General features: G+C 49.8%; 1 protein-coding gene across 4 annotated transcripts; it reads right to left on the bottom strand.

Moving 5' to 3' along the window:
• Positions 1-68: 68 nt before the first annotated feature.
• GATA3 (GATA binding protein 3) lies at positions 69-18,856 on the bottom strand. Of its 4 annotated transcripts, XM_084872054.1 has the most exons (6): positions 18,588-18,856; positions 17,522-18,148; positions 14,821-15,357; positions 9,514-9,659; positions 5,198-5,323; positions 69-1,261 (listed from the first exon to the last, which is right to left on the bottom strand). In XM_084872054.1, exons 2-6 carry the CDS (start codon positions 17,760-17,762, stop codon positions 977-979), a joined length of 1,335 nt encoding a protein of 444 aa, XP_084728180.1. In that variant the 5' UTR covers positions 17,763-18,148; positions 18,588-18,856; the 3' UTR covers positions 69-976. The 4 variants fall into 4 exon arrangements, with proteins under 4 accessions (XP_084728180.1, XP_084728181.1, XP_084728182.1 ...); XM_084872055.1 differs by lacking the exon at positions 18,588-18,856 and having other exon boundaries at positions 9,514-9,656; positions 17,522-17,911; XM_084872056.1 differs by lacking the exon at positions 18,588-18,856 and having other exon boundaries at positions 1,055-1,253; positions 17,522-17,911.
• Positions 18,857-19,192: the final 336 nt, after the last annotated feature.

Genomic DNA, 19,192 nt, shown 5'->3' with positions numbered 1-19,192 from the left:
TTAGAAGCTATTTAATAAATATCATCAAAAAACAAAAGGGAAAAGAAGCCCTCTGGAGGACAATCACCTTAGGTCAATTGAATATTATCTAGTTTATTCAACCAAAAATTGAGAGAGAAGAAAAATATTAAACAAAAAAAAAAAGCAGATCTTAACACTAGCAGTAAATAAATTTGTACAACGATTCAGTCTGTATAATATGATGAAATAAATCTACATCTTTTCTTATTTTGGTGCTTTGAATTATACATACAAACAACAATTACAGGGACTGGATCACGCAGCATGTAGGCCTGGGAAAAGGCTATCTGAAACCCTCGATGGCAAAATGTGAGTGTTACCATGGATTGCCCGAACTGATTCAATATCCTAAGGAGAGGCCCACAGCTCTGAACAAATGATTCGCCTACGACTTTTTTTTTTTTTTTTTTGGTTCTTTTTTTCTTTTTTACTTTTTTTTTTTTTTTTTTTTTTTTTTTTTTAATGCAATCAAGCACCTGTGGCCAGCGAAGAGAAACAAAAACTGGCAGTTTGTTCATTTGGACATCAGACCTAGTTTCTTCTTAATTCCCATACTTGATTTCCCCCATCTTCCTTAAAATTCTTGGCATCCTTCATGCCTTCTTACAGCTACCCAGATGCAATAAAGTCTTCTTCAAATGTACAGTATTTCTTACATTATAAGTTATATGCAATGTTCAGCATTATTTTTTTTTTTCACAGCACTAGAGAGACCCTGTTAAATAGGGAACATGAGTCTGAATGGCTTATTCACAAATGGGATCCAGATTCAGTGATTGGGAACGCAGACGCCACAGTGAGCTCCTCAGCAAAAGTGGCAAACGGTTTGCCTTCTGCCTTCAAAACGAACAGATATCCATCGGTTCTCGGTTTCATGATATACTCCTGCAGAAACGCACACGGAAGGGGCTGGAGGCACTCTTGCCTGGAGGCCTTTGAGCATGGAGCAGAGACTCTAACCCATGGCGGTGACCATACTGGAAGGGTGGTGAGGTCCAAAGGAGAGGCTGGACGGCGGGTGCATCGGCGTCGGAGTGGTCAGCATGTGGCTGGAGTGGCTGAAGGGCGAAATGTGGCTGAGGGAGGACATGTGTCTGGAGAGGGCGGCCGGGTTGAAGGAGCTGCTCTTGGGGAAGTCCTCCAGGGTGTCGTGTACCTTTTTGCACTTTTTGGATTTGCTAGACATTTTCCGGTTTCGGGTCTGGATGCCTTCCTTCTTCATAGTCAGGGGTCTGTTAATCTAAACAAAGATCAATTTTTTTTTTTTTTTACTTTGTTGCTGGCTCTGAAAAGGCACAGGCTCCTGCCCACTCCATCACAGGTCCCTCTGACCGCCCCGCTCAGGGCTCTGCTCTCCCGGGGCCCCTCCCTCCCGCCCCCTCCTGCCCCCTTCCCGGGGACCCACGGGCCCATGGGCTGGGTCAGCGGCGGAGGTCTGACTGCCGGCCTCTATCAGTTTCCGAACCCAGGAGACCATAGGAAAAAGGTGTTCCAAGCAGAGGTTATTAATCATGTTCATCCATTATCGGTCATGTGGGGGAATCTGCCTACGGGAACTCTGCCTTCCCAAGGACCACATTCTAGAGACCTACCCAGTATGACTGTATTTCCCTAAAATATAATAACTTGTCTTTCTTTGTTAGAATTTCCTGAGACTATTTCATCAGGATGGAGGCCTCTTCAAGGGGGAAATATCGCTGTCCCCTCTCCTGATCTCCGTGGTGGACTGAAAAGCACTGCCGAGGCGGCCAGAAGTGTTGGTGTGCATCTGCTTCGGGAAACCACGACTACCCCGATTCGAAGTACATTTTGGCTGCCTCTCTCCTACCTGGCCTTTGGCAAGGAGAGGTGCTGTCAAATCTGCCCCGGGAATTTGTATGCTCTGGGGTCATATTTTAATACAACCTATCTTTTCAAAGGGTCATCCCTTGTCCCTCTTACAGCAACTGTAATGACTGAAAAATCGCAATTTCTACCTAGTTCTGACTCTCCCCTTCTAACTAGACAAACAGCTAAACCACTTGGGGGATGCAAAGCACTGTCCTAGCATGAAAGTGCTCTCATCCTAAAAATCAAAAAAACCAGGAAACTAAAGACAGAGACAAGCAACAACTCGAAAGATCACAGGTCTTCAACCTCTGAGACAGTTCTTCTCCATAAGATTCATTGGTTTTCTTTTTTAGATACATTTGCTTTGCAGGGGGCGCGGGGGGCTGAATCAAGAGAGGGGACATTACAAAGCCACAGAGACCACTCTCCATGAGGTGTCAGACAAATTAACTGCAGCAGCAGTCATCTGTCCTGTGCAGCAAACCACACCTGGCCATGTTTCCAGGGAAATGTGGCAAAGCAACTCAAGGAGGGAATGTCAGGGTCTCGGTCATTCCTGACTCCTTGGGGGAAAAAACATCCTCAAGGGTGAGGGGCGAAAAAGAAGTTCCTCATGGCTCTAGGATCTACCTGTTTGTTCCAAAAACAAACCAACGGCAGTTAAGGAAGAAAGAATTCAAACAGCCGAGAGGGACAGGCTGCTGACTGCACTTCTGAGAGCAGCAAACACACAGCTTCCTGGAGCTGAGCTGGGAGAGGTCACGGGGTGAGTGGGGTGGGAGGTGGGAAGTGGGGCGGGGGGGTCGGGGCAGGGACAGTGGGGGGTACAGAACCTCACACTGGAGCTGAGACCTGATTTCCCCTTGTGCCAGGAAGGCAGCGTAAGTGATGGCAGAAGAACTAAAAGGTCGTTGCCAAAAGAACATCTCTGGGTTCCTTCTAAGTTATAATCAAGGTAAAGGTGCTGCCTACAGAGGTGATAGGAATCTACTGTCACATCAAATCTTCCCCCAGATAATGTCCAGACACACAGCTCTTTACCCGGATATCTAGATACACACACAGCCTGATATCTAAATATAATATCTAGTTACACCGATAGCCACACAAACCCAGATAACTAGTCCCAACACCACCTAGATTCACTGATACTGAGATAGGTAGTTATCGAAACACCCAGATAAGCAGAAAGGGAACTAACTTATGGCATACTTATGCAGGTATCTCGATGGGCAGAACCCACAACAAACCCGACGAGAATGTTAATGGATTAGTATCTCTCATTGTTAAATAAGCATAGATAGCCTCCTTTTGTGAATTCTTATTAAACCAGAGAAGACAGAAAAGCCACTCTTACTGATGAGCAAGTTTCTCTCCCACAGGAGCCCACCCATGCAGTCATGAGCTAATTAAGAATAGGAGGAGGACGAGCGGTGAAGAGAGTTCTTGGACTTTTCTTTGATTTGATGAGAAATCCATAATATTCAGAAACATTTCTCTTAGGTTGGACTCAAGTGAGATCATATCTCATCATGGCTAAGGAGTCAAAGAAACTTAAATCTGGTTAATTTCCCATACTTCTGTGGAACTAGGGAAGATATATGCGAACACACACAATTCACTGCTTTGAACTGAACTCGGGTACATTCTAAAACGAGAAGGCATTGCATTTCTCCTGGTCCCCATCAGTTCTGATGCTCCCCAGGAAAGCCACCTGCTTCTCTGAAATCGGCCCTGCCTCTGCCACTTCCCCAGCCATCTTCCCTTGCACAAGTTACTTGCTTCTCTGAGTCATAATTTCTCTAAGTAAACCGGAAATAGAAATAATTTCTGCTCTGTCTACCTCATGAGACTATTTGAGGCTCCACAGCAATCAAATAGTATGAAAAGTTCTTTGAAAATCATAAATTACAACCCCAAAATAATTTTATAGGCTGTGCTAATGACTGGATAACTCATAAACTCTAATGCCCCAAATCTTTCAGATTCTCATCACAAATCTGTTCTCTCCATTGCAGTGAGCAAGCAAATTCCCCTGAGTGAGATCGGACTTAAGCTTCAATGCTGATAAGTGTATGTAGACACAGTCCAGGGACCTAAGAGAGAAGAACCGACTCTAGGAAGACCCGAGTTCCATCATGCTGGGCCTGCTCGGGCCCGTAGCAAGAGGGTGACACTGAAGGCAGGGAGGTGAGTTTTGCAGGCTCTCTGGTAATCTCAGCAACTTATGCCCAAAAGGCAAAAAAAAAAAAAAAAAAAAAGACAAGGGTGCTGGGGTCACCCTAAGAAGTTCTCCTGTGACTCAAAAAAATTTAACCAGAAACACTTCCTCCCCAATTCCCAGGTATTCCTGGGTAAGAAGAGGTGACTGCCAGAATGGCCGTGAGCAAAAAGCTCTGCCTTTTCCCCCATTCAGCCCCAGACTTTGCCAAAGCCAAATAACACCTGACTTTGGGAAAATCTGATGGAGCCGAAGAAGGGCGTGACAGCAAGAGGGAAATGACAATTCTGTCTTTGGGACGAAGGCAAACTTCGGGCCTCACTAGGTCATAGCCTTTTAGCCAGAGTTGGGGGGGGGGGGGGGGGGGTTAAGGCAAAAACACTGTGACATGGGAGGTTCCCAAATTAAAAGGTTAGAACTGACAAAGCTAAACCCAGGTGACTGACTGACAATTATCATTCTGCTAACATGGTATATAGAAGGAGAAAGGCAGGATTTCTTTTCCCTAGTCTGGGTAAGGCTCTGGGATCCTCCCTCAACTTTCCTCAGTTCTCTGCTGATTAGGACAAAGCCCACAGACGAGATCTCTCAGACATTTCATCCCGTGTCTTCTACACAGAGAATCCATTTAAAATTCACGGCGCAGGGTAAGCCAAGACTTGCCCCTCAGTAACTGGATCTCGGTCCTCTGCGCTTCAGAGATTTCTGTGCCGTGCATTATAATCCTAGTTACTTTTCTTTTTGCCAGAAACACAAACACAAGAAAACATCAAAATATAAATCGTGACTTGTTTTTGTTTTCCAAGGAGAAGTTTTTTTCCCCTTAAAAACCCAGACTCAAATCCACCACCCATGTTAGATTGCTCCATTATCTTCAGTGTTTCCTCATAGTCTCCGCACGTACTAAGGGGGCTGGATTGTCTGTCCTTAAACCCTTTGCTCTCAGCAAGGCTACGCTACAGAGCAGTTCCCTACACCGGTCCCGCTGCACTGATGATCGGAGGCCTGCTGTCTGGCCCAGAGGACGGCATGCAGATGGACAAGGGGGGACCTGGGACGGATGACGCTGAGCACTGGGCATCGTCAGCCAGGGAGACGGCGGTGGCTGGCTCCCGTGACACTTACATTGTGCAGCTTGTAGTAGAGCCCGCAGGCGTTGCAGACAGGGTCCCCGTTGGCATTCCTTCTCCAGAGCGTGGTAGTGGTGGTTTGACAGTTTGCACAGGACGTTCCTGCCCTTCTTGCTGCCGACTGGGGAGTGGAGGGAGGGGGGGAGAAATCAAAACAAATGTTAAATGTGTTTTCAGAACTACAGAGACAGACTTAAAAAAATTATCATTGAAATCAAAACTAGCAAGTGGCCCACATGAAAGTAAGGAAGATCCCCAAAAGCAGCCTCAAAAAGAAAAATACAGAAGATCCACTGGCAGAGGAGCGTGCCAGCCTGCAGCCGCATGGTCAGAATTTGGCCTGCTGCGCTCCCGGGTAGAACTTGGGAGGATCGGGAAGCTAATGCTATCCTCTGCGTCCGTTTCCCCCTCTCCCTAGCACACAGAGTCCACCAGATGTTTCGTTTTTACGGGTGGCCACTCTGCATTAACCAGTAGCCTCCTTCGCCAGGCCTGCAAGAGGCCTTTTTCAAATGCAACCGCTCAGATACGACTTCTCAGTGAGGCGCCTGGCCATCACAGTGACTAACAGCAAAGTAAGCACAGCCCCAAAGGCACCAAAAGCACTTCGCAGACCCCTAAGGAAACAAGGCTGGCTTACGGAGAGCAGAGTGCTAAGGGAATGAGGATGCCGGTACCGGGGTGAGCTTGCATCCATGGGTGCATAATTCAGGAAGCACCAGGCAGGACACCCAGTGCGAACAAGACCTCGGCAAATGTGCAGCAGCCCTACATTCACACAGCCGGCGCTCAGCCTCTGTCACTCACGGTGACAGCCATCCTCGTCCTCTCTAGGCAGGTTTTAGTTAATGAGACAAAGTGGAAGGAGGGGATTTTGGTCTTCGACAGGAACGTGGCCCCTCCTCCTGCTCTCATCTCATCCCACCTTCTGGAAATTAGGTATTTCCTATTTGCTGCTCACGGAGCACAATAGCTGCGGGTCAAATGTCAGCCTCAACTTGAATTTTAATTATTTGATTGTGTCACTGCCTTCATTTCTTTTAAAAGAGAAATTTATCTTGCACTTTCTTTTGGCACACATGTACAAGGGGGACTATTCTCTATGTCCATACTGTCAAAAAGAAAATTAAACTCAAAAACATTTGGGGGGAAAATGGAGTTGGGTCACTTCTAACATTCACCTCTCAACTCCTCAGCCCTGTCCCCCACAACATAAAAAGAAAAAGTTAACCACAAAATTATTCCTGCCCCTGAATTCAAAAATATTATGACAGGCAAGAAGAGGAGAAAGAATTCAGCTAGCTTGATTTAAAAAAAACAAAAGTTTTTTAATCTGGCATAGGTTTAGAAGCATAGGACAAAAGGGACAGAAATTGTGGCGTATTTTTCCATCAATATTTTTCAGAGATCTGAAGCTGCTGGGTATGGAACACCCAGTGGCCATCCTGAGTTAACCAGACTGCTTCCTTTCCTTTCAGAGCCACTAAACTGCCCCATAGACACGCTCCTCCATCCTACAGGCTTAACTGGCAGAGCCTCTCTTTTTGCAGTACCAGTACTTACTTTCTGCATTCTAAGGAACTGGAAATTAAAAACAGTCCTTACCTATCATAATCGAAAAGGTCCTACTTTTTGAAGGTCCGCTTTAAAAATAATTCAATACAAACTACCTCCCTCTAACTCCACCTGCCTTTATGAAACGTGATAATTTAACACTCAAATAACTGGTTCTTCTGTATTCTTGGAAAGGAAAAGAATACATTAAATCAGTGTTTAATGATTTTGACAATTACATTATTATGTGATTATTATGATCTTCCTGTACTTTTTTTTTTTTTCCCCCTTTAAAAGAAATACTCGGATATAGTAGACTGATATCTACTCAGGACCGGAATTCCCAGCCCAGCAACTTGGAATGTATCGCACAAGCACAACGGGCCAACTGGTAAAATCAGAGCACATTGGCAGTTTCATAAACAGGAGCAGACTCAGAAAGCGTGTCTGGTCTACGGACTTTCTGCGAATTTATGCAGAACTTCCCAAAGCCACACTGTTTGATTCACTAGCAGGAGACAAAGTACATTAATAAAGCAAGCTACTCGTTGGTTGTCCAACCTACGAAAAGCCTGGCCCGGCAACACTGAGGAAAGAATTCTATGGCTCTTCCCTTCGGTCACTTCTCCCATTTCCTGAGTGAGTTTACTCAGTGTTAGATATGCATCTGACGGGGAGCTGGCTACACGTTGGGCTGGGTGGCCTCAGTGAATCTGCAACTGTGCAAAACATGAACATAACAATCTGGAGACACACAGCTGGAATGGAGGGACAGGAAATATAGGAGAGAAGAAAAAGAAAGGTTCTAGGTACTCAGAAGTCAAATGCATCTAAGGGATAAAAAAAATTTTTTAAAAAAATCCTGAATTTGCTCCAAGTGTCTGACGGGACAGAGCATATGAATTCTATGGAACTAAAAATATAAAACCACCCGGAACAGATGAGTAAGACAGAAAAGACAGCTGAAAAAGTGATAGCCAATGAACTCTAGAATTAAAAGTAATTATTACTCAGAGTCTAGCGATTGCTTCTGAAAGGTGAATGGAGACAGTGTTATGTAAAATGCAAGGAGAGCCTCCTGTGCAATCAGACAGAAGAAACCCCAAGAAAATGTCAAATGTACTCCGGCTCATCAATCCGCCCATAGCCTGAGACTTTACGTCCCCTTTTTCCTTCTTTACTTTTACCTTAAGGAAAAAAAGTTAACTTGTAATAGTACAATGACTTATTTTTAACAAGAGGTTTTTGTTGTTAGTTTTTTCTTTTTTTCTTTTCTTTTCTTTTTTTTTTTTTTTAATGAAGGCCAGGTTTTGAGTGATTCAGAACATTCTTTTGTGGTGTGATCATATTCATTCTGTGCTAACACCTCCAGCCATTTTTTTTTTTCAAACACGTCTTGTTCTGATCCGTTCAAACATCTTAACGTTTAGGTTAGGGAAGCTGAGTTGTTGTTTATGAGTTATCTCCAGTGCTCAGATATCCGGCAGCTTTTTCCTAGGAAGTTAGCTTTGCACATGAGAGAAAGGAAAAAAAAAAAAAAAAACTACATGGGGACCAGGAGGTTGAGAAAGTTGGAGAAAGGGGCAAAGATCAGAAAGAATAAAGCTTAGAGACTAAGGATTGCCAAAAATTAGTCACGTGGGCACTTCCATCCCTAGAAAGTTTTTCCTTCTTCTGAAGAGGATGTGAAAGGTGTTGAATTGCACTAAAATCTGATGGGAAAGACGCATAATTCTTTTTTTTTCTTTTTTTTTAATAGAAAGGATTTCGATTTTTTTTTTTTCCCTCTTAGAATTTGATGGATGCTTCTTCAACATTAATTTGCATGGGGAAAACCCCCTCCTCCCCACTCTACATGGTGAATGTCATCACCACAAAAAACATTTTGATTTCTCGACTGTGGTTGTAAAGTTATGCTTTGCCAAGTGTGCTTTTATTTGTCTGTTACATGCACTTGCTATTCAAGCCGGCCTGAGGTTCTGAGCACAAGTTGACAAATGAACTTCTGCCAGTTTCCTAACAGATGCTTGATAGCGCCAGGTTTTCTCGAGTGTTTGTAAAGGGTTAAGAAGTTTAAGAAAGAAAAAAGAGGGGGGATAAAAACTAGCACCCTAGTGATCGTAGTTCAATTGGGGGGGGGGGGGGCAGTGGCGGGGTTTAAGACCAAATGCTTGGGGACACCAAGAGGCAATCTGGGAATCACACAAATTCCCCCACAGGAATTAAGTGTGGAAAGTCCTCACTTTCTAAGATGAAAAACTCCACTGCATACAATGTCTTCGGCTTGTGAAATCCTGTTAACTGGCCCCATTAATCACTGGCACAGGAGATTCACCCAGCACTGAGGCTGTGACCACTTCTACCACCTCAGGACCAAGTTCTGGGAGGTGCCTGGGACCTTCTGTTCTCATCCGAGGTTTCTCCATCTGTCAGTCATTATCAAGGCATCTTAAGTCAGTGGTCCTGATCCTGTCCAAGCACTCCTTCTATTAGCGGATACATTTCAGATTTGATAACCAAAAAATCAACACCCTTAACAATTTGGTAAGTGGCTGGAGAGGAAAATAAGAGAGAAAGCTTTTCTGTGCATCTAATTTGAAAAACGAAAGGGGGTGAGGAGGGATACTACCCTGAGCAAGCTGACATGATTTTGAGCTGTCCTGACAATTTCCTGCAGAAAGCTCTCCTTCCAGGAGAGAGGAAATGAAGAACACCAACTAGTTAGTATTGGATCAATGCTTCTCAAAGACCACTCACCAGCCTTCGCTTGGGCTTGATCAGGGGTCGGTTCTGCCCATTCATCTTGTGGTAGAGCCCACAGGCGTTGCACAGGTAGTGCCCGGTGCCATCGCGTCGCCACAGGGGGGTAGAGGTCGCCCCGCAGTTGACACACTCCCTGCCTTCTAGAAACAAGATCACACATAAGTCACTTATGGAAGGAAAAAACGCAGAAACGCTGATAGCGCACAGAATTAGAGAATGACAGTCAAACAGAGAAGTTTTTTCTCTCTTCTCCCTCTGTTAGGGAACTTTCCCACCCCCATCTCCCTTGAAGGCAGCTGCCATGCTGAAAAGAATTCTTGGATGGCCAGCTCCTGGCCTAACCCATACGTGTAGAAGCGGCCCATGAATATATTGCAGCAGAGCCTCGTTCTGGGCCAGATCAGTGCTGAGGACCGAGGCAAATTTCAACTTGAAAGAGTTCCCTCAGAAAATTCGGAGCCCCAGACACCCAAAAGCAAACATCCCATTCATTTCCCTCAAAGGAAAACAAAAGTGACCCGTTCTCATCAATAAGTCTGTCTATACAGATTGATTAAGTCATAAAGATTAGGATGGGGAGAAAGGGAAGATTGAATCAATGGCAAGATAGGTAAACAGATAGTAAATAGATGAATAGATTGATCAATTGGCTGACTGATTTTAGTGGCCAGGGCTTTTGATTTTACTTCCCATAAAACTGTACATGTCCCTGGCTGGCAAGCAACAGATGAAAACCCAGCAGGTCCCACTCATTTCCACATCTTTTTTTTCCTCTAGAAAAGGCCAAGGTTTTGCACAGTTTCCCAGATACTGTGACAAGGACTGAAGTGCCATCTTTGGGCAAGGGACCTGGAGGTGAGGGGAGGGAAAGGGCCAGGAGAGGGGCAGAGTGTGAGGCAGGAGATCAGAGCAGGCCAGTTAGGGAAGGGGTTGGGGGAGCTCTTGGTCAGCTCATTAACTGGGGCCTGCCCCCATTGCTCTTTCTCCAAAAAAAACAAACAAACAAAATCAACAAAAACCGGCCAGGCAAGGTTCGGGCAGCATTCACTCAGGGGCAGAAGAATGAGCCAGACCCACCTCCGGAGGGAAAGCTCCAGAGGAGAATCCCTCAAAACACCATCTCAGGACCCGGGGAGTTTGCTTACTGAATGCTTTTCAACTTTTCACAGGAGGAGGACTGTTTCTGTGTGAACTTGTCTGGTTGTTGGGGGCTGTTCTCCACACCCGGCTGCCCTGAGAAGGGACCCCAAAGAAAAGAACCCCCCCTCTATCCCGCGGGGGGCTGCTCCCAATCCTGCAGGAGCCAGGGGCTCTGCCAGAGTGAGGATGACTTTGCTCTCTTTGGGGTACTGGGAGGGAGGCGTTGGGGGATGGGCAAAAGAGAGATGAGCTCCTAAAGGTTGTTTTAGGAGATTAACCAGCTAACTCAAAACTACTAGGAAGACAGGCTGGGCTGAGAGAAGAAAACCCAGCGGAGTAATGGGGAATCTTGACTCCTCGCTGGGAGGGCACGACTGGCCTGGGGACAGGGCCTGTGCTGCCTCCAGAGACCCCAGACCAAATAGGAGGGAATCAGAGAGCTTACACCTGTGACCCATGCTTTTCCCCAGGGCTGAATTGGAAGAAGGAAAAGAACGTTTAGGAAATGCAAAAGGGTTTTGTCTGCTTTCACTTTGGAGTCCATGCCAGTATTGAGTTGTTTTTGTTCACTTTCCTTTTCCGCAAAATAATGAAATGTGTGTCAAGGAGTTAAGAGAGATCTTATTGTTATTTCTCTTGTTCCAAATTCAAAACACCGCTCCTATCTCAGGGTCTCCACAGATCCTTCCAAGAACCCCCGTGATTATCTACCTAAGCACGGTCCTGGTGTGCCAGGAGCACTTTCAAGGGACCCAATAGCCTCCATCGGTCCTCAAAAAAGGCTTTGGACTGAACTGCATCCAGACACCTTTCAGGGGGTCCAAGCCTGCGGGCAGTAGCCGCTGGATGTGGGGGAGGCAGGGAGGGAAAAGGAAGGGGCACGTGGGTAAGGAGTGCCAGAGGCTGCCAGAGCCAGGAGGCCGGTAAGCCCTGCAGGCTCCGTGCCCCGAGTGGGCACAGGGTCAGCCCCATCCGGGGACAGGGATGCTGGCCTGGCCTGGCTGGGGCTGCCTGCTCTCCATCCTGCCAAGGCAGGGGCCGCTCAGGCTCCCAGCCATTTTGTCCCTTTCCTACTTGGCCGCTGGCAGAGCTGGCGTGAGGTCTCTCTGGCTCCCTGCTCCTGAGCACCCTGGGCTGGGCGATCTCCCAGCCTGACTAGAGAGTCTGACTTCCTTTCCTTTGTCAGGCGGTGGGGAGGATGACAGCTTCCTTTTCAGAGGGACCTGAAGAGTTAGCAGCGGCTGCCTCCGCAGCAAAGCGCTGCTCAGTAGAGCAATTTTCTGTCTTGATTCACTCCGCAAGTTTGCGATTGACTCGCGTGGGTTTTACTTATTTTTTTTTCTCTTTCCTCCTTGTTGCCTCTGGTCCGTGACTTCCACAAACAACCAATTTTCCTAGTGGAGGCCCTGACTGTCTCCTGCTTTCTCTCTCTCCCTCCCCTCACTCACTGCCTGGTGTGAGCAACTCACACAGACACCTCTGTCTTAGGTGACAAGAACCACAAAGCTGCGTGGCCTCTTGACATTCAACAGCCATTTTCAAACACCCCTTCGGCCCCGACTGAAATCCAGAAACTGGGCTGAAGGACGGGGTTGGGAGCAGGGGTGGCGGCTGTGAAGAGGAAGGTGAAGTGGGATGCCCACAGGAGGTGGGGAGCTAAGAAGTGGCCATTTGCAGAAAGGCTTTGTCTTTTGTCAGCGCCAGCCCTCATTAGAAAAGCAATAGGTGCCCTAACCACAGCTCAACGGTCTCAAAATGCGACAACCCTCTCCTCTCGATCTCCTCCTTGGTAAGTGCAAAGAAGGAGTTTTTTGTTTGTTTTTTAAAAAAAAAAAAAAAAAAAAAAAAAAAAAAAAAAGAGCAACCACTAAAACCAAAAGAATCCCCCTTCTCAAGAATGCCCACCACTTCCACCGCCTTTACACAGAAAATGTCTAGAAACTTCCCCTCCCCGATCCCACACTCCCAAAAGTCCCAGCTCCCTCGAGGCCCAGGTGTGCTAACCTTGCTTTTTTGTGCTTTTTTTTTTTTAACTGTGAGAAAGGAATTAGAGGAGGAAGTAAAAAGCCAAATTTCAATCAGCTCCTTATCTCTCCCCCTACACACACACACATACACACACAAAATAAAACAGGTATATAGGTGCCCCTGATTCTGGTTTAGAGAAACCACAGCTCTCCCCACCTCCCTAATGCTCATGTTCACGTTCAGAGCCTTAAGGAAAAAGATGAGAGGAAGAAAAAGACTAAACGGAGGGGCGAAGGTATGCACAACCCAGGGTGAGAAATCAGACATGGGAATGAGGGCAGAGAAACCAGAGGCTTCTGGAAAAGGTACTCTGTCCTCTTCCCCCACACACAAACCACCGCACGGGCCTCAGATACCACGATCTTCCCCCAAAACTTTTAGCCCTACCAGAAAAGAGAACTTAAAAACCAAAATCCCATCGCTACCTCAAAAGGCACAGGTCTGCTTTCTTTGCAATCAGACCTCAAGCCTTTGATCTGCTCCCAAGTTTTCCGCAGAAAACTGCACCCATTTCTCTCCAACCCCCCCACTCAGCGCCAAGCCCAGCCCCTGACCAGGGAGCCAGGCCGCTCTCCTGACCCACTCTCCCTCTCGCTTTCTCTCTGACTCCACCGGCAGCCTACCTCCCTCTCCCTCTGCCGGCTTTCATGTACTGAGCATGCAGGTCTGAGTTTTTCTGTCAGCCTAACCGCATCCGGACTCTATCAAAGTTCCTGGCTCGGGATAAACAATGCAACTGTCGCGTGCAGCAGTCTGAAAATAATTGGATTAGCAAAAACATATCAACTAAAAAGAGACAGTCCTGCCCAGGCGGTGGGAGTGAATGTCACCCTGGAAAAAACCCTGAGAGCTGATCTCCTGGTCACTGGGTGCCCAGAGCCCTCCCTCTCAAGTTTTCTTTCTAAACCGGGGTTTTGCCAGCTCTGCTTCAAGACTGCTCATCTCGCCCATAAAAAAAAACAAGTGGTTTTCACCACTTCTCTGTATATAGAAACTCGACAGATGGAGGACAGAGGCCAGACGGTAGGAATAGACCGGGACACTCACCCCCCCTGAAATGGACACACCCACCACACAACAACCGTCTTCACAGAAGCATCTCTAAAAACGTAACTGACTCTCATGTCAGCGAATCCCAAACTTTCTGATTCAACTGCTTTGGTTAGAAATAAAATTGGTGATGGATTCTCTTTTATTATTATTATTATTATTATTATTATTATTATTATTATTTTGTGTGGGTTGGGAGGTGGTGGACATTAATGCAAGAGAACAAATAAACAGTGCGCTGGTAAGACAGGGTGTGCGCTCTTTGGAGAGAGGATGAGCGGAGGAAGCACAGACACACACCTGGATCTGTTGCAGTCCTTCCTTCCCACCTCCTCTGGCTTCAGATCCACCGAGCACTATGTCCTGAGACACTTTCCTGTCCCTGCCCCTGCCCTGGCTACTTCTGATTCACATGCAGCCGCTTCCCTAGGACACAGCCTGCCTTGCTGTCCCCAAAGTTACCATGAGAACCCTTATTTCCACACAAAGAATATGGGGGCTGCTCGTGCAATGTCACGCCCAGTGCAAAAAAAAGAGAGAGAGATGTATGCACTTTATTTACACAGGTCTGTGTAAAGGACGGTCCTCTGTTGACTGAATGACCCCGGGAGAGCAGGGCGGAGAGGAACAGTCAAAGAACTCAGAGGCCAGGAAGGGTCAGAGGAGGGACCTGTGTTTGTTTAGGTTTCAGGAGGTTTCATTTTAGCATTAAACACTCAAGAGTTATTCCCTCGCCTCCCATTTGGTCTTGGAAACTGACGGAAGGTTACAGGCAGAGCCCATAACCCCCCACCCCCCAGCAGACAGGCAGGCAGGGGGAGGGTTTGTGTTTGTGTTTGTCTCTTTCCTTTCTCCCCGTTGGGGGGTTTAATTGGATCCCACTGCCTCGCTGCCTTGAAGACTGGACTGAGAGGGGACACACCTTACTCTTTGCGGCTGTTAGAATGGAAAGAAATCAAATCTGAGGGGTCTGGAGCCGCACCCAGTGGAGCCAGGCTGGGCTCTCCTTTCCGGGTCCTGGATTTAGGAGAAGGAAGAGAAGAAGAGGAGGAGGAGCAGCCCCAGGGCAGAGCAGGCGCCTACCTGTGCTGGATCTCGCCTTGGGCCTGGACTTGCACCCAAAGCCGGTGGGAGAGCCCCCCAGCAGGGTGCTCGGAGGGAAGAGTCCGGAGCTGTATTCTGGGACGTAGGGCGGGTAGGTGGTGATGGGGTGGTGCGCCGAGGAGGCCGCCCCTCCCAGGGTGGTCATGCTGCCCCTCGAGTGTGAAGACTCCAGCTTCATGCTGTCGGGCAGCGGCACCTGGTACTTGATACACTCCTTCTCATCCTGCCGGCCCGAGCCCGCCGAGCCGGGCGTGGACAGGGACGGGTCCGGGGAGACGTCCTTCGGCGGGGTGGGCGGGAAAGTGAAGAGGTGCGGGCTGGAGTGGCCCGCCGACAGGGAGGAGGACGAGGCCGGGGGATAGACCGAGAGAGGCCCCGGAGAGCCGTGGTGGATGGACGTCTTGGAGAAGGGGCTGAGGTTCCAGGGCGAAGCGGTGTGGTGGCTGCCCAGGGCTTTGCCACCGTCCAGCCAGGGCAGGGATCCGTGCAGCAGCGGTGGGCGACACACCTGGCTCCCTGCGGGGAAAGGGCAGGAGACAGAAAGGCTGGTGAGAACAGCCCGGAGGCCCTCAGATTCCCCGCCTGCCCCAGTCTCCCTGACAGGAAAATCCCAAACACAGTACCTCGGGCTGCACACACTTCATCCCTTCCTCCCACACCAGTGTCCCATCAGCGCCCGAAGAATGAAGGGCCTGGGCCTGACATCCAAGAGGTGCTGAGATGGAGTGAAGAAGGGCCCCTTGGCTTATTGGACTCTCCAGATACACTTTCTAAATCACATCCCCTGAGGTCCCTCTCTAGAAACCTGACTTGATTTATTGGCTTCCTTCACTGGCCGGGGTCCCCCATCCTAGACCTAATCCCAGCCGGCCTGATAAGAGTCAGCTGTGAGTGATGAGGCCTGAAGGGGTGAGCCTGGCGCGGAGCACTCAACACCAGGAAAGTCCACCAGCAGCAGTGCCCAGAGCAGGAGGGAAAGGGCTGGGGAGAGAGGTGAGGGGAGCTTCTTAGGGTTACTTGCAAGTAACCTTTACTTCAATGCTGGCTCATAATTGGCAAGGCCTGATATGGGATTTGCAGGGAAATGGTAACTGTTCAGACTGCTGGAGAAAGTTCTCAAGACTGTACCCTGGGACGCCTTTCCCACCCTCCCCAGTCCTGTAGAAGAAAATAAATTAAGGCCCAGATGCCCTCCACGTTGTCCTTCCCCCGGTGTGCTTTGTGAGTTTTCCACCTGAGCTCCCGATACACACAAGTCCAGTGCATGTGTATGTTTCACTCGCCCACGGCTGAAGGTAGCCACGACCCAAGACAAGTGCATACATACACCCTGAGAGGGGGAAGTCTAAACTGCAAGTTCAAATCCACACACACGCACCTTGATCTTTTAATCCAGTGCCTGCCTCAGCGTTTGACGTCCTATTTCAACCATTAAGAACAATACTGAAACTAAAATCTTAAGAGGGAGAGGAAGGGGAGGAGAGAGGAGGGGAAGGAGAGTTCTCTGAACACCAAGGGTCAAGATTCAGATTATGCAGGAAGTAGTATAGTAAATAATGTGAAGCCTGCATCCACGCATTTCCACTTAACTGCCGATCTGCGAAGAACGAGGGCAAAGAGCGCCCCATCCGCAGGAACAATTGTTGAAACGGGTGACAGCAGGGGGAGGAAGCCTGCTGCCGGAGGGGCTCTGTCATCTCAGCCAACCGGGGCGCTGAGAGCGCCTCACGCTTTAAAACTTTGCTATTTCTTCTTTTAAAAACACTCTTGCTGCTGGGAAGCGTTAGCGCCCCCCCCCCCTCCCCAGCTACACAGGACTGGGTTTCTTTTTAGCATTTCAGAACTCCCAAACTTCTTCTCAAGGTGAAAGAGAAAGGAAAAACAAAGTTAAGGCCACTGAAATCGCTCCTCCATAAAAAAAAAATAAAAGAAACCCTGGTGGATCCTCCACCTCCTTTGGGAGCCTCCTGGACTGTTGTAGGCCCCGGGCAGGCGGTAAGGCCAGCGTTGCGGGGAGCAGCAAGGAGGCAACCTTACAAGCCAAGCCGCGGGAAAATTCTGTGCAGCCGGGAACCTAGGAAACTGCCAATGCCTCCTCCACCTCAGGAGAGTCGTCATTCCACCAAAACGCCTTGAAGCGCCAGAACCCCATTCCTCCGAGCCCAGGCGCAGCTAGACCTGCCTAGAAACCTAAGGTTCGAGCTTTGCGGGAAGCGTCAGAATCTGGGATGTGGAGAAAGGCGGCTCTCGGGCCTTTCGGGAAATGTGTTCGCTGGCAGAAGGAGCTCCGAGATACCTGGAGGAGCGAAGCCCTTGGGAAGAACCGAGTCTGCGCCGCTTGGGGCCAGCGCCGGGGGCCGGCGGGGAGCCGCGCCGCGGAGGCAGAGCCTGGCCCCGGGCGCCTGGGCCCTCCGAGGCCCCCGACCCGCGGCCCCGCGCCGGCCAGGTGCGCGCCAGGCCCCGGGTCTCCAGCCGCGGAGAGGCGCCTGGAGGACTGCGGTGCAAACACACTCTCCAGACGGTCGAGGCGGCTTCCTCGCCCATTTCCGGGCCCCAGGTTTTTTAAAAATGAAGCACTCACGGCGCTTGGAGCTTTGGCAGTGTCTCCCCAGCCCTGGTCCCTCCCGGCCTCCCCCGGACCCCTGGGGCAGCGGGGTCTCCGCGCCCAGGGTGGACTCACCGTGGTGGGTCGGAGGGTACCTCTGCACCGTGGCCCTCACCGAGTTTCCGTAGTAGGACGGGACGTGGTTGCCCTGGCCGTCGATGTTAAAAAGTACATCCACCTCCTCCGGCAGAGGGTACTGCGCCGGGTCCATGTAGGAGTGGCCGAGGCCCGGGTGGTGCGTGTCGGGGTGCTGCCCGTTGAGGACCGCGGGGTGGTGGTGGCTCACCCAGCGCGGCTGGTCTGCCGTCACCTCCATGGCCCCCGGCTGCGCTCGCGCCCTCTCGCCGGGCCCGGAACCCGCGGGTGGAGAGGGAGGGCGGTCGGTCTGGGATGTCAGGGGGTGGAGGCTGCGAGGATCTGCAGGTGAGCTTGCCGTCGGAGGAGCGGGGGCCGTTTAATGATTTTCTCTCAGTATGGGAATGGGAAAGGTGGGAAGGAAAGGTGAGCAAGATATATATATATATACACCTTGGAGTGGTAGTTTAGCAAAGAAAAGAGGAAGAAAAAAGAAGTAAAAATTTAAAAATACAGGTACAGTAGGATAAAGGGGCCCCAAATGGCAAATGGGGGCGAGGACGGCTGGAATTCTGCAAGGGAGTCTCTTCCTCAGCGGCTCCGAAGCGGAGGCCCTCCTCGGTCAACCTGCAAAAGAGAGAAGGGGAGACCTGGGTGAGCCCCTGAGTTCTTTGGCACCTGAGTTTATGAAGTGGCACCACCTGCCCTGGAGCCGCCGGCCCGCGCCCCGGGACACGCGCACACACGCGCGCACCTCCCACGGAGCCGGGAAAACCCGGACGCAGCCCGGGAGGGAAAGGCTCCCACAGGTCATCCCCACAGCCCGGCTCTCCCGGGAGGGAGCCCGGGAGGGAGCCTGACTGAGCCCTTCCAACTCGGACCACACTCCCTCCCTCCACCCTCCGGGGGACATCGGTCCCAGGACCTTTCTTCCAGCCTCTAGAAACTCTCCCAAAGAAGAGGGTTGAGTTTTAAATGTTGTACAGTTTTTTTTTCCCCAAATGCAGAGAAGGAGGGAAAAAAATTAAACTTAAGAAAAGAAAAAAAAAAAGTCGCCGGTACCAACCTGGTTAGCGAGGAGCAGGGAGGAGGAGGAGGAGGCGTGTGACCTGAAGAGCAGAGCAGAGAGTGCTCCGTCAGATTGCGTGGCTGGCTCTGTCCTGCGCCCTCTCCGTCTCTCTCTCTTTTCCTGTCTCTCTCCCTCACTCAGTATTTTTTTTTTTTTTTTTACAGGGAATGCATTCTTTCTGAAAGTATCAAGACGGCGCCAGGCAGCTCAGTGTTCGCAGACAGCTGTGGCGCGACGCAACTTAAGGAGGTTCTAGTGTCATCTGCGAGAGAGGGAGGAGCCTGGCGCTGGCGAGGAGGGGACAGCCTCCCCCGCGCAAGGAAACTGCAACCCAAACCCGCTCCAGGGCTTCACCCCCAACCCCTCCTCTCGCCCCTTCGCTGACCGGAAAGGGGCGCCTCGCAGGGCGGCCGGGGCGGGGAGCCCGGGGGCGGCTGGTGGGCGAAGCGGCCGGGGGCGGGGGCGGGGGCGGGGGCGGGCAGGAGGGGGCGGAGGGGGCGGGCAGGAGGGAATTCGCGCTCTGGCCCTTTAAATGTGGCTCCAGCTCCTGCCAATTCTTTCCGGCTGGGTGGATTATTCCTTGCCGGTGCAACCGGCCTGCT

This window comes from Pipistrellus hanaki, assembly GCF_964339955.1.
Source record: "Pipistrellus hanaki genome assembly, chromosome: 1".
Classification (NCBI taxonomy): Eukaryota; Metazoa; Chordata; class Mammalia; order Chiroptera; family Vespertilionidae; genus Pipistrellus; species Pipistrellus hanaki.
The sequence above is the reverse complement of the archived record's forward strand: the minus strand, read 5'-3'. Positions and strand labels throughout refer to the sequence as shown.